This window comes from Salmo salar, chromosome 06, assembly GCF_965601325.2.
Source record: "Salmo salar chromosome 06, fSalSal1, whole genome shotgun sequence".
NCBI classification, from domain to species: Eukaryota; Metazoa; Chordata; class Actinopteri; order Salmoniformes; family Salmonidae; genus Salmo; species Salmo salar.
This window is the reverse complement of record NC_138296.1, coordinates 19,894,543-19,910,000: the sequence shown is the minus strand read 5'-3', so window position 1 is coordinate 19,910,000 and position 15,458 is coordinate 19,894,543. Positions and strand designations below refer to the sequence as shown.

At 41.8% G+C, this 15,458-nt stretch overlaps 1 protein-coding gene across 1 annotated transcript; it reads left to right on the top strand.

Annotated features, from left to right (window-relative positions):
• Positions 1 to 10,697: 10,697 nt before the first annotated feature.
• On the top strand, positions 10,698 to 15,103 carry LOC123743395 (transcription factor Sox-8). Its single transcript, XM_045719858.2, has 3 exons — positions 10,698 to 11,510; positions 11,901 to 12,130; positions 12,423 to 15,103. The coding sequence occupies exons 1-3, from the start codon at positions 11,095 to 11,097 to the stop codon at positions 13,184 to 13,186; spliced, it is 1,410 nt and encodes a 469-aa protein (XP_045575814.2). The 5' UTR covers positions 10,698 to 11,094; the 3' UTR covers positions 13,187 to 15,103.
• Positions 15,104 to 15,458: the final 355 nt, after the last annotated feature.

The following is a 15,458-nucleotide window of genomic DNA, read 5'->3' as shown; positions in this document are numbered from 1 at the left end:
ATGGGGTGACATGTTGGATGCTTTTTCTAATAAATAACCTATCACTTTTTTCGCTTCAATATTTTTCAGATTTTTATTTATTTAAAAAAAATCTTTCAAGAGGTTTGAAAATGAACTCCATAAAAAAAAAATCTACAACAGAAACAAGAATAAAATATGAATAATGATTTCAGAGCTGCATGTCAATATAGCATCCTCTGCAAATCCTCTACATTCAACTTGACCATATCACATTGATGCCATAAAGGAGGGGGTGACATGTTGGATGTCCTTTGTGTCTATGGTACAACAGTCCAATCAAACACTTTGAACAACACAACTCACATATCTCTGTAGAATGGTTGCTTTTTTAGATTTTGAGGATGCCCTGATGCCCCCGATGGGCATTAGGCAGTGGGCCAGCATGCCTCACCTCAATCTGAGCACAAACATCATCCTGGCTTATATCAACTTCCATCCACGACCCTGGACCGCACAGACCACTAATGACCACTGAACCCTGGACCACACAGACCACCAACGACACCACTGAACCCTGGACCACACAGACCACCAACGAGACCACTGAACCCTGGACCACACAGATCACTAAACCCTGGACCACACAGACCACCAACGAGACCACTGAACTCTGGACCACACAGACCACCAACAAGACCACTGAATCCTGGACCACACAGACCACCAACAAGACCACTGGACCCTGGACCACACAGACCACTGAACCCTGGACCACACAGACCACCAACGAGACCACTGAACCCTGGACCACACAGACCACTGAACCCTGGACCACACAGACCACCAACAAGACCACTGGACACAGCAGTTTGAACAAGTGCACTGGAGAGGCTTGTGTTATGGTCAGCTTGGAACCCACCGCTGCCCAAGTAGCTACAAACAACACTAACCAACTCAGTGGGTTTATGGTTAGTGTCCACTGTGAGATTTAAAATAACAATTTTTACCTTTATTTAACCAGGCAAGTCAGTTAAGAACAAATTCTTATCTTCAATGACAGCCTAGGAACAGTGGGTTAACTGCCTTGTTCAGGGGCAGAACGACAGATTTTTACCTTGTCAGCTCGGGGATTCAATCTTGCAACCTTTTGGTTACTAGTCCAACGCTCTAACCACTAGGCTACCTGCCGCTCCCGATTAGAAGGTTGGGTGCTACAAACAACACTAACCAACTCAGTGGGGTTGTGGTTAGTGTCCACTATGAGATTAGAAGGTTGGGTCCTACAAACAACACTAACCAACTCAGTGGGGTTGTGGTTAGTGTCCACTATGAGATTAGAAGGTTGGGTGCTACAAACAACACTAACCAACTCAGTGGGGTTGTGGTTAGTGTCCACTATGAGATTAGAAGGTTGGGTCCTACAAACAACACTAACCAACTCAGTGGGGTTGTGGTTAAAGTGTCCACTCTGAGATTAGAAGGTTGGGTCCTACAAACAACACTAACCAACTCAGTGGGGTTGTGGTTAAAGTGTCCACTATGAGATTAGAAGGTTGGGTCCTACAAACAACACTAACCAACTCAGTGGGGTTGTGGTTAAAGTGTCCACTCTGAGATTAGAAGGTTGGGTGCTACAAACAACCCTAACCAACTCAGTGGGGTTGTGGTTAAAGTGTCCACTCTGAGATTAGAAGGCTGGGAGCTACAAACAACACTAACCAACTCAGTGGGGTTGTGGTTAAAGTGTCCACTCTGAGATTAGAAGGTTGGGAGCTACAAACAACCCTAACCAACTCAGTGGGGTTGTGGTTAAAGTGTCCACTCTGAGATTAGAAGGTTGGGTGCTACAAACAACCCTAACCAACTCAGTGGGGTTGTGGTTAAAGTGTCCACTCTGAGATTAGAAGGTTGGGTGCTACAAACAACCCTAACCAACTCAGTGGGGTTGTGGTTAAAGTGTCCACTCTGAGATTAGAAGGTCGGTTGGTTGATCCCCAGTCGAGTCATACCAAGGACTCAATAACTGTGACCCAATGCCTCTCAGCTTGGCACACATTAAGGAGATGGATTGGGGGTAAGGCCCTTTGACACACTAGTATTCTGTCCAGGTTACAGAAACAGGAGACAGGCTCCTGCCCTATGGGCCAGTCTTGCTCAGACAAGGCCACCAGAAACAGTATTCACCAGAAATACAGAGATGCTACTGCTTTTCACCAGACAACCGGTGATTCTACGGACAGCCTCAGAACACTTCCCACCCGAGTAGCTGAGTTCAGGAGTAGGGAGAGAGAGGAAGTGAGGGAGCTTGTGTGGAAGAAGATGGTGGAAGTGATCATTGGGGCAGAAGAGAGGAGGATAGAGGCTGCAGGCTGTCTGTCTCTGGCTCTCTGCTGTTGGTTGTAGGATATGGGGCTGCTGCTCATGATCAGTGTCAGAGGACTACTACAGATACAGTGATGTGAAGGAGAGATGAGGGTATTGGGGGGTCTGGGAAAGACTCTAGGAACAACATTAAATAGGTTAATATAGTGACATTTACCCATTGTAGTTAAACATGGAGCCTAAACTGACATATTACTTATATCTCACTATAAAGACCTAAGAAAACAGCACAATTTTATACATTCATTTTATCTAGGAACATGAATGAAAATATGGTTTTGTTTTCCTAATGAGACTAAGTTTATTTTCTTTCCTTAGATATTGGCTTCATTAGATCTCCATGGAGATGAACACAAGGAGAGAGGAGCTGAGAGGGAGACAGACAGCTGTAAAGATACTCAAAGTGCTCCAGGGTTGTTGACCCCAAGTGGTTCAACTAAGAGAGCCCGCCATTGCTGTCAGTCCAACAAGGGGAAACACTGACTAACACAACATTGTTCATTTGTATTCCAAATAATAATTAAAACTTGTTTTTGCGTCATATTTTCTCAGTTCAAATTGTTTATAGGAGTAGTTTCAAGAGGTTTGAAAATGACCACAAAAGAGCTCAAAATGACCACAAAATGTAAAATGTATTTTAGCCATTTATAGCCTGTTGAAAAACGACCACATAAAGACATAAAATAATTAAGTTGATTTGTAAAACTTAATAGGGGCTTATTTCATTTACATATTATTATTATTATTATTATTATTATTATTATGATTGTTATTTTTTTATTTTATGGGGGGGTACAATTACATATTTGTATTATTATTGTTATTTTTAATTTTTTAGAGGAGGTACATTTACATTTGAGTAATTTAGCAGACGCTCTTACATGCTTATAACAACTAACAATGCATTATACCTGAACGCTTTAAGTAAAGTTTTTTCATCATATACAGCTGAAGCTGAAATGAAATCCTTTTTAGATTCCCTGAGGTTGACCATCACTCTTTTATGCTGGGTTTTAGGGTTATAACCTCACAGTTGCCTCTGCATTTTGAATGGGTGACCCATGTTAGGGGTTATTTTACATAATAGGGTCTTGGTTACTTTACTGTCTAATTTCCCCAAGCCCCTTTTCTCATCTTCAGAACAGGTCTCTCTTGTAAAATATTGAATAACCTGTATAAACCTCAAATTAAAATCTGGACCACGAAGCCAGTTCCAGTACTTTTTTCCATTCTTCCCCTCTAATCAGGGGCTGATTTGGACCAGGTGGGTTCTATCATGTAGAGCAGAAAAACCAGCAGTACTCCTTAAATACCCCTGCTGTATAAAATAAAATAGAAGGAACATAGCACACCTGTTGATGGTCCTGTCAAGGATCCTATACATAACTTCTCAGCATTGTTCATATAATATATAGTTCTGCCAAGCAGGAAGCCTGTGCCAATTCATATATCTACTTTAAATAAATTGTTCCAAGCAAAGAGACGTGCTTTAAGTGTATTAGAAACAGAGGCAGACTAAAGGATATAGCTTTCCCGTGGGTGATTCTGTCATTTAATTTTGTATGTGCATTACTTGAGCGGTGGAGTATTATTGACATGGCGTGGGGTATTGGCTGACCAGAGCTTGGGAGTGTTGGGATAGAGCAGAAGAGGAAGCCGTACTGCATGAGGCTCTGTCTCAGTGTAAAAATCTTAACGCCAAAGCAGAGATCCTTTGAGATGTCTCCAAAAGCAGAACATTACAACCTTCCTTCCCTCCACGGGACACTTAGGGTTCACGCACGCCCCCCCTCCTCTTCCTTTCCACCTCTCTCTCTCTTCCTTTCTGTCTTCTCTTCCTCCCCCCTCCCCCCTCTCTCTCTCTCTCCCTCTCTCTCTCTCTCTCTCTCTCTCTCTCTCAAGAATTCTCCCAAATCCCCACAACAACACAGGGACCGGCGAAAGACAAGCGCTGGAGTCATTTTAACCGCCTTCCTCTACTCTCTTCACTCTTCTCCTCTGTTCCCCTATTCTCTCCTGTCTTTCTCTGTTTCTCTCTCTCCTGAACCCAGACCCCTACGAAACCACCACAGGCCAGTCCCGCTCCCGCCCTCCGCTTGGCAGAGTATTAACCCAGCTGTCAGTCAATGTTACGGTTCTGCCCTCCTTGCTGTCTCTCTGAGTGGTCGATACTTACTTCCTCATTATGAGTGTGAGCTGAAATCTAAAGTCTCCTAGTTGTAGTAATTTTGTTGAGCAAGATATTAAGCTATATTCTGTTCTGTTGGCTCTACTGGCATCCCTTGCTCCGGAGAGAAATTTCCCCCAGGTACAGATCTAGGATCAGCTTCCCCTCCCCTGATCCTAACCTTAACCATTAGTGGGGGAAATGTTAAACTGACCCAAGATTGGCATCTAAGGGAAACTTCACCCTACTCCGTAACCAGTATTACTGTACCTTAAACACTCTAGTCAGTATACAGCTATACTTACAGGAAAACAGAATTACTTCAACCACTCTAGTCAGTATACAGCTATACTTACAGGACAACAGGATTAGCCTCAACCACTCTAGTCAGTATACAGCTATACTTACAGGACAACAGGATTACCTCAACCACTCTAGTCAGTATACAGCTATACTTACAGGACAACAGGATTACCTCAACCACTCTAGTCAGTATACAGCTATACTCACAGGACAACAGGATTACCTCAACCACTCTAGTCAGTATACAGCTATACTCACAGGACAACAGGATTACCTCAACCACTCTAGTCAGTATACAGCTATACTTACAGGACAACAGGATTACCTCAACCACTCTAGTCAGTATACAGCTATACTTACAGGAAAACAGAATTACCTCAACCACTCTAGTCAGTATACAGCTATACTTACAGGAAAACAGAATTACTTCAACCACTCTAGTCAGTATACAGCTATACTTACAGGACAACAGGATTACCTCAACCACTCTAGTCAGTATAGAGCTATACTTACAGGACAACAGGATTACCTCAACCACTCTAGTCAGTATACAGCTATACTCACAGGACAACAGGATTACCTCAACCACTCTAGTCAGTATACAGCTATACTTACAGGACAACAGGATTACCTCAACCACTCTAGTCAGTATACAGCTATACTTACAGGAAAACAGAATTACCTCAACCACTCTAGTCAGTATACAGCTATACTTACAGGAAAACAGAATTACTTCAACCACTCTAGTCAGTATACAGCTATACTTACAGGACAACAGGATTACCTCAACCACTCTAGTCAGTATAGAGCTATACTTACAGGACAACAGGATTACCTCAACCACTCTAGTCAGTATACAGCTATACTTACAGGACAACAGGATTACCTCAACCACTCTAGTCAGTATAGAGCTATACTTACAGGACAACAGGATTACCTCAACCACTCTAGTCAGTATACAGCTATACTTACAGGACAACAGGATTACCTCAACCACTCTAGTCAGTATACAGCTATACTTACAGGAAAACAGAATTACCTCAACCACTCTAGTCAGTATACAGCTATACTTACAGGAAAACAGGATTACCTCAACCACTCTAGTCAGTATAGAGCTATACTTACAGGACAACAGGATTACCTCAACCACTCTAGTCAGTATACAGCTATACTTACAGGACAACAGGATTACCTCAACCACTCTAGTCAGTATACAGCTATACTTACAGGACAACAGGATTACCTCAACCACTCTAGTCAGTATACAGCTATACTTACAGGACAACAGGATTACCTCAACCACTCTAGTCAGTATACAGCTATACTTACAGGACAACAGGATTACCTCAACCACTCTAGTCAGTATACAGCTATACTTACAGGAAAACAGAATTACCTCAACCACTCTAGTCAGTATACAGCTATACTTACAGGAAAACAGGATTACCTCAACCACTCTAGTCAGTATAGAGCTATACTTACAGGACAACAGGATTACCTCAGCCACTCTAGTCAGTATAGAGCTATACTTACAGGACAACAGGATTACCTCAACCACTCTAGTCAGTATAGAGCTATACTTACAGGACAACAGGATTACCTCAGCCACTCTAGTCAGTATACAGCTATACTTACAGGACAACAGGATTACCTCAACCACTCTAGTCAGTATACAGCTACACTCACCTGCTCTGGCTCTAGGACTTTTACCTCCATTTATCAACACTGCACAGAGACAACTTTTTATTGTTATCAATAACATGTCTTTGAACCTTCTCCCAACACAATGTGACCCACCAGAGCCGACTCTGTTTGGGTGCTCTACTGTTCTTAATGAAAGCAGACTGTTGTTGGCCATCCTGGCTCTTCCTCTGTGTCCTGCCTTGGCCTTTCACTTTCCCTTCCTCAGATACAGTGCCAGTCAAAAGTTTGGACACACCTACTCATTCAAGGGTTTTTCTTTATTTTTACTATTTTCTACATTGTAGAATAATAGTGAAGATGTCAAAACTATAAAATAACACATATGGAATCATGTATTAACCAAAAAGTGTTAAACAAATCAATATATATTTTTTATTTGAGATTCTTCAAAGTAGTCTTGGTGACAGCTTTGCACACGCCAAACCTTTGACTGGTACTATACATGGCTTCTGGAATACGTTGCTTGCTCTGATTTGTAGCTTATTATGCTGAGTCAGTCAGAAAGTGTGCAATCAGAGACCATCAATATCAAATTAAAAATCTATTTAATCCAAAATGTCTCAAATCAATTTACAGTATTCAACAAAGGTGCACAGATTGCTTACAATTTATTTTAGTTAAAAGTAAGTCTGTATTTTCTTTAGGGAACTGGGCAGTTTGATTACACTCATCTGATTACACTTCAAAATTCAAGAGAATCCAATCTTATGCAAATGCAGGGTCACAGGGACCCATGAGAAACCATTGAGAATGAAAATCTCAACGCTCCTTGTTCATTCAGTCATTCACAGAACTCCATGATATGCTGCAGAGAGTATTGTCTTACTGTTTACTGTGGTGGGCCACATGTCCCAAAACATGTTGTGTGTGTGTGTGTGTGTGTGTGTGTGTGTGTGTGTGTGTGTGTGTGTGTGTGTGTGTGTGTGTGTGTGTGTGTGTGTGTGTGTGTGTGTGTGTGTGTGTGTGTGTGTGTGTGTGTGTGTGTGTGTGTGTGTGTCAGACATTACATTATAGAGACACGTTTAAACTAGCTCTGTGTATGACAGAAAACCCTCAGTTCTGTCTACCTCTCTCCAGTCATCTTTCATGGAGCACCACGAACTTATAAAAAGCAACTTCCAGACTTAAAGAATTTTTTAAAGAATGACAAAACCCTGTGGAATTTGATGACATCATTTGTGTGGTGTGAAATAGGAAAATACTAGCAGATGGCGTGTACGCCTTTTAACTCGTGTTAAGCAAATTCTAGTTTCTAGTTCAAAAACACAGTACACAGACAGAGAGATTCTTATCAGTGCTGAGGGAGCAGATGGCCAACGGTAATTTCACTAACAAAGTATTAAAACATTTACATTCACACTTTGTTTTTTAAAGGCCAACCCTTCTTTTTTTCGGACTCCCTCACTCTCATCTTGTTAGCCCATAAAGATCAGACGAGACGTAATCTACAAGCCCATTCTTCTTACCTCCAAGTAGAGTATGGAAGACAGTGATGACTGCGATATTTCCAATATTTACATCCCCTTTTTACATCCAATTCTGCATTGAAGAGGAACAGCAACAACATATTCCACATTGTTAAAGACCTCTCCCATCCCATCCAATTCCCATTCGACTGCCTGTCCATTCCATTCGTAGGTATCTGAAGGGTGGCTTCCCATTCCCCTAGCCTAGCTGCTCCCTAAGCACCTACACTGAGCATTGAATAAAACAAACTGCTGGCCAACTGAAACATACCGTGTCTTTTCATTGGAAAGAGCGCTGATGGAAGATGTAGATCAGAGCCACACAAATCCACTAACAAAGGCAGTGATTCAATCTCTCATCTTATCTCCTCTGCTCGTTCTCTCTAGCCTTCAATGTCATAAAGAGGCCTGTTCATATTTTCATTTGTAGTGAGATGTGTTTTTTTCCTCATGGATAACAAACAGACGTCTGTCTTTGAGAGATGGACTTCCTCGTTCAACTGAGAAACCTGGCTGCAGTTATAGTCACTACTATCATAATGGTAACAAAAGAGCTTTACAGTAGCCTACGTGTCCCTGAACAGGCAGCGTGTAAGTGATGTGGCTATGTTATCTAAAGCTAAACAGAGGCCTATGTTTCCATACTTTAGGAGGATTCTCTACATGGGTGGTTATTAATAGTGTTCCATTCAAATGCAGGCTGTGCCCTGGCCCTCACAGGGATATATGAGTCTTATCATAGGCCACTAAAACTGAGATGAGAGTCACTGCTACAGTGTAAATGAAATTAGCACCCTGATTATGTGGCTGTTGAACTGACACATAAATATTCTACACGTTGAAAATGTTATTTTTTTATTTATGTATTCAACATTTTTATTGCCATGTGGACTAAGTTTTCATTTAGTCTTTTCAAAACGTTTTTGACTGCAACGTTACAGGCAACTAGGATCAGAGGTGTCCCCTCTATATAGCCTCATTATTGTTGTTTTATTGTGTTTCTTTTTATTTTATTTAGTCAACTATTTCTTGAACTGCATTGGTTAATGCCTTGTCAGTAAGCATTTCACGTTAAGGGGACAAATACAATTTGATTTGAACTCTCAAGTTATTATTAAAACATGTCTTAGTAGGCCTATGTAACCATAATGCATTCAATTCACAATTACTTTTCATTTGTACTTCACATTTTCACATTGAATTCCATTGCCCTGGCACAAAGTGGGAAGATATCTATGCGCTGACTTGCGGTGGTACGGTGCCACTGGCGAATCCTAATTGGCCGACGGCGTCTGAATGGGCAAGAGAGCGCTGCTGCTAGAGAAATACAAGCCAGAGCACCACTGACTACACTGGATACCGCGCTGAACCGACTGTGTCGATTTGGTTATGTTCTCATACCTGTCATTAATACGGGTTTGTCTCAATAGTTTTTAGAATGGGACCCAGAATAGTCAACTCCCTGCGCGTTCAAAAAGTTTATATTTTATTTGGATTTTTAAATAATGTGCACGCTATCGTGAAGCCAATTATAATTGTTATTCCAGCGTCCGACCACAACTTTTAACAAATATCTGACCAATTGATAACATTACAAATTTGTTGTCATTCGAACGAAATCAACGAAATATTGTTTTTACCTGGACATTTTTATGTCCTACCTCTTTACAATATTTTCGCCTGATAGTCTTATCCCGTGTGAATGAATTTCGATTGTTGGTGTCTATTTTGTCTAAACAAAACTTAGCCTAAGGATAAAAACCCTGTCAAAATGTCCGCAAGGAATGGAAACGAATGACTTTCATCTTCAACAATGAAGAGGCTGTGCAGAATAGAGAGTGAACGTGATGCTTTAATCCAAGTCCCTGGCGTGGATAAATATTATTACATATTTGTAATACCTAGAAACTTGTATTTCATATTACAACGTTTTCTATGCAATGGTTTAAATTAAAATTCCCCCTTGTCAACATGACATAAATATTATCTTTGTCATTGGATGTTTTAAAACTCATATTTACCATTATTTATCTAGGATTTAAACGCAATTCTTTCAAAAGCGTCAGCATGTTATTAGATGAAATCTTAGACAGTAAATACAACACATCCGTTTATGAGTTGTTTAAAACTTAGAAGCGAACTGAGGACATTAAGATTGTTTTATATGATTCGGTATCATCTACGTAACCACTAGGAATCAAATTGCTAAGGTAATGAAATATCACAAATAATATGTTCATAGGAATATGTCAAATATTTTTTGAAATCACACTATTGTTTAAATATGTAATTTTTGGGCCAGGATAAATGCATATTTACTAACATAAGGATATTGAAATAACGCATATTATTTGTGAATAATGGATTGCAACTTAATAGTGAAATAGTCTAGAAAGTACGGAACAAAAGTAAAGTATGTCTCCCAAGTTTTTCCAAAATATTTGACATACCAAAACATATCAGTACTTTTATGGAGGACTATTCTAGAACTATTCTTTATAAATAACTTCAATTCCTTGATGTGTTGATATACTACTGGACGTAAGATTGGAAATCGTTTTTTCTGACACTTTCATGTTTTGTGATAAAGTTTAGTCAACCGTTAGGAATAGGTAGGCTAATCCGCACTAAACGAGAGAGTGCATGCTGGGGTGAATATGAAAAAATGCAAACATTATTACAGAAACATATCTTGTATTTTTTTTTTACAAATGACTTGCCATTCAAAACCATAACCAATCAGAAACGAAAATGGTGATAAGGCTCAACCAATCAGAAGCAGAAGGTGGAGTGAGGGCTCCAAACTTCAAGTAAAGTTCCTCTATCGCCCAAACTCTGCACTCACTGTGAAGACTGCTGCGTCCAGAACAGCACCACCCCTGACAGCACAGCACAGGACGAAGAAAAACAAACAAACACAGAAAGGGAAAACAACTGAGTTTTTGTTGTTGTTGTGAAGGACTCTGCCTATCATGGTTCAGCGTGCGTGAAATGCGCAATTGTTCTAGATCATTATTTTCACTTCAAAAAGTCGGCGACGCACACCAAAAAAAAAAAAATCAACCAAACTAAAGTATTTACACCGGATATAATCCTTTTGAGGCTGATCAAATGTTAAAAATGACCGCAGAGCATGACAAGTCCGTCAGCGACCCACCGTGTAGCCCGGCGGGGACTACGAGCTCCATGTCGCAGGATGATTCCGACTCGGATGCGCCCTCGTCGCCAACGGGATCAGATGGACACGGATCACTCCTCGCTGGTATCGGAAAGAAACTGGACGGCGAGGATGATGACCGATTCCCAGCCTGCATACGTGACGCGGTGTCGCAGGTTCTCAAGGGATACGACTGGTCCCTCGTCCCCATGCCCGTTCGGGGAAATGGCTCGCTGAAAAATAAACCCCATGTCAAAAGACCTATGAACGCGTTCATGGTGTGGGCGCAAGCGGCGCGCAGAAAGCTCGCGGACCAATACCCTCATCTGCACAATGCCGAACTGAGCAAGACTTTGGGGAAGCTATGGCGGTAAGTAGGACCAAGTGGAAATGTTTATAACTAAACAAATGTATAATTTACATAGGCCTATCAAACAAAAACAAGTATACTTGATACAGTAAAATGTCTGAATCTGATTTTAAAGAGATGTGTCACTAAATAGAAACGAATTAGTCATCAGTCCAGTCACTATTCTGTGAAGTCTATACAGTTTATCAATAGAAAACATGCACATTTTTGCACAATTTAGAAAGAAAGTACGTTTTTCCACTTTGGATAATTGTGGGCCTAATGATCAGAATTATCTTCCCTGTTTAAATAGGCCTACTTAAAAAAAAGTATATGGGTTTTATAATTAGGCTATTACAATTCACCAACTGAATAGTTCATTTACATGTTATGTTCACACTATTACCATAGCTTACTCTCAGAGAATGAGAAGCGGCCATTTGTGGAGGAAGCGGAGAGACTTCGCGTGCAGCACAAAAAAGACCATCCCGACTACAAGTACCAGCCTCGGCGTCGGAAGAGTGTGAAACCTGGGCAGAGTGACTCAGACTCTGGTGCAGAGCTGGGGAATCACATGTACAAGGCTGAACCAGGATTGTTGGCAGGCTTAGCGGATGGACACCACCACCATGAACATGCAGGTGAGTTGATGAGAAAGAATGTGTCAAAATTGCACAATTAACATCTTATGTAGTCAACAATTTGGATTTATTGGCTAAGGAAATGGCTAAGGAAAGTCAGTACTTTACAATGTCTGTTGTTTTTTTAGGAGCTAATTGTACGGTAACTGTTAATAATATTTAGATTTTACAGAATGTCCCCAAAGCTTCATGACATTCTAAATTCACCAATTAATTAAATGTGATCAAATTCGTCTATTCCCAAGTGTGGTCTACAACACAGCTGACATGTTTCTGTTTCACCATCCTCAAGGCCAACCCCACGGTCCACCCACACCCCCCACCACCCCCAAAACGGACCTCCACCACGGGGGCAAACAGGACATGAAGCACGAGGGACGGCGCCTGCTGGACAGCGGCCGACAGAACATCGACTTCAGCAACGTGGACATCTCCGAGCTCAGCACCGACGTCATCAGCAATATGGAGGCCTTCGACGTGCATGAGTTTGACCAGTATCTACCGCTCAACGGCCATGCCTCAACCGCTGGCGCAGGCGTGGACCACCACGGCCACCATGGACTAAACCCTGCGTCTGGTGCCAGCTCGTATACATCATACAGCCACGCCACAGCGAACGGTGCCGTTTGGAGCCGCAAGAGTGCCGCCATGTCTGCCTCTTCCTCAACTTCTAGCGAGGCGGTCCCACAGCACCGGGCCCACATCAAGACGGAGCAGCTGAGCCCCAGCCACTACAGCGGCGACAGTCACTCCCACAGCTCCCCCTCCCACTCAGATTACTCCCACTCCTACACAGCCCAGACCTGCGTGACGTCATCCACCGCTGCAGCCTCCTTCTCCAGTTCTCAGTGTGACTATACAGACCTCCAGAGCTCCAACTATTACAACCCCTACTCAGGCTACCCTTCCAGCCTGTACCAGTACCCTTACTTCCACTCCTCCAGAAGGGCGTACCACGGGAGCCCCATCCTCAACAGTTTGTCCATTCCCCCCACCCACAGTCCCCCCACCTCCAACTGGGACCAGCCGGTGTACACCACCCTATCCAGACCGTAGGGACGTGTTCATCAATATGTTTTGCAACGGACAACGAAGATGACCATTTCTTATTCGACAAGTCCAAGTAGTCCCTCCCCTTTTTCTTTGTTTGGTGCCCAATGAACACAACCCAGGTCTCATGGAAATGTGAGAACTGGAGGACGAGGATTGGAGGGTGCTAGGCTATCCCCGTGCCAATTTGAACATATTGAAGAAAAAATATCGAAGTGCCTGCTGATTTTTATACAAACCTTTTTCGTTTGACCTTACCCATGGAAAGACAAAAAGACTGACTTTGACAAAGAAATCAAATCTAAGGCGAGCCAGAATTCCTCTGTGAGGAGTCGGAAACCCCCCCCCCCCCCACTCACACACACACATTTAGTACAGCCACGCCTTCTTCAAGTTCAGGGTTGTGTTCATTAGGGCACAAAATGAAAATGTTTTAACATATATTGCAATGGAAAATGAGCTTTTCTTATTTCTTCTGTTTGGTGCCAAATGAACACGACCCAGGTCTGCACATGTTGTTGTGTTGTGTGCACCGTTGAGACAGCAGCGTGTAGGCCTGCCACGGACTTGTGTAGGAGAGAGAGAGAATAACGCTTAGGCCCAAGTCCTTGGTGAAGCAGATGGAGAAACAGATACTTTTGGAATGAAGCTCTGGGATTAAGATTTTTTTTCACAGGCTGAATCCAATATGGCACCCTATTCCCTATATAGTGCACTACTTTTAGCCAGTGCCCATAGGGCTCTGGTCAAGTAGTGCGCTACAGTATGAGGCCGAGCTGTATAACTTAAATATGCACACAGATATTTACATCAGTGGACCAGTCTTAATTCAGTTGTTAATTTGAATTCTTAAATGTTCATTTTGTTGTTATTTTGATGTTAGAAATATCTTAAATATGTATTTATGTTCATCACATTATTTCCCGTGTTATTTCCAATGTAGTCGTTAAACACCAGTAACAAAGTAGGGGTATATCACAATGGAAATGGGTGGGTGGTGGATCTAAGTACAGTAGAAATTCCATAACCCATTACTACATTTTATATCATCATTCCCTAGGCAACCAATAATGAATATTGTCTCCATTCCAAGTTGCAGGAAAGCAAAGTGGGACCAATAGAACAGATCTATTTGAATATCACATGATGCAACAGATACCAATAGACCAATAGAATGCCACCTGATCCAACAGGTGCCTGGAAGCTTTGCTTGACCAATTGCGATTAGTCATGATGTGGGGTTTAAGGAAGTGGGGTAAGATAACACCAGACACACTGAGTAACGCGTCAGCTGGACTCATGCAGACAGGACGACACACAGATGTGTGTGTGTTCGTGTGTGTGTTGTCCTAGGGGACCAAGCATGAACAAGTAAGGACAGAACAGTTGTTTTGATTGACTAAGCAGCATACTGTACTGTTATCTGAGTTAAACAGGGCCACTGAAAGCTTACAAAGAAAGACAGAGTCTTATTCACTATGACAGAATGCATGTGAGAACGTTCATGTATGTGTTTTGGGTCAATTCCTCAGAAGTCATAAGATGCCAATTCACTCTAACCCAGTTTACAATGCACAGAACGTATTTGTGTCTTCTAATGCTTTATCATCATTTCCGAATTGGATTATTAACAAACTTCATGCAGCATACAGTACAATCAGTAATCCACACTACAGAATCAAATAATCTCTACGTTTGTAACAGCCTCAATGTCTGTTCAGTTTGTCTGTGTACAGAGCACCATACTCTACTTTATGTCCACAGAATGCAGTGTTTTTCTTTATATTATCGCAGTGTATGTTTTTAATGACTAAGCTGTGAACTATGTCATCATCTATATTAACTAGGTCATCCACACGCCACAGCTAACCCATTTGCTGGCCGTTTCGCTGTAAAGAAATAAAAATGAACTTTTCTCATTGACTGACTGTGCCTTTTTTTATGTAAATGTGATATTATGTGATAGGTTGAAGTTAGCCTGGTCCCAGATCTGTCTGTACTGTCTTGCCAATTCCTATTGTCATTGTTTGGCATGACAGCACAAACAGGTCTTGGACCAGTTTAGGTTGAAGTAGCTCTAGGCTTGAAATGTAGGATGATATATTGACATTTATTTTCTCAACCTCCAGTAATGATGGCTTCAGCTAAATAGGGTCACGACAACAGAATAGGGTCACGACAACAGAATAGAGTCACGACAACAGAATAGGGTCACGACAACAGAATAGAGTCACGACAACAGAATAGGGTCACGACAACAGAATAGAGTCACGACAAC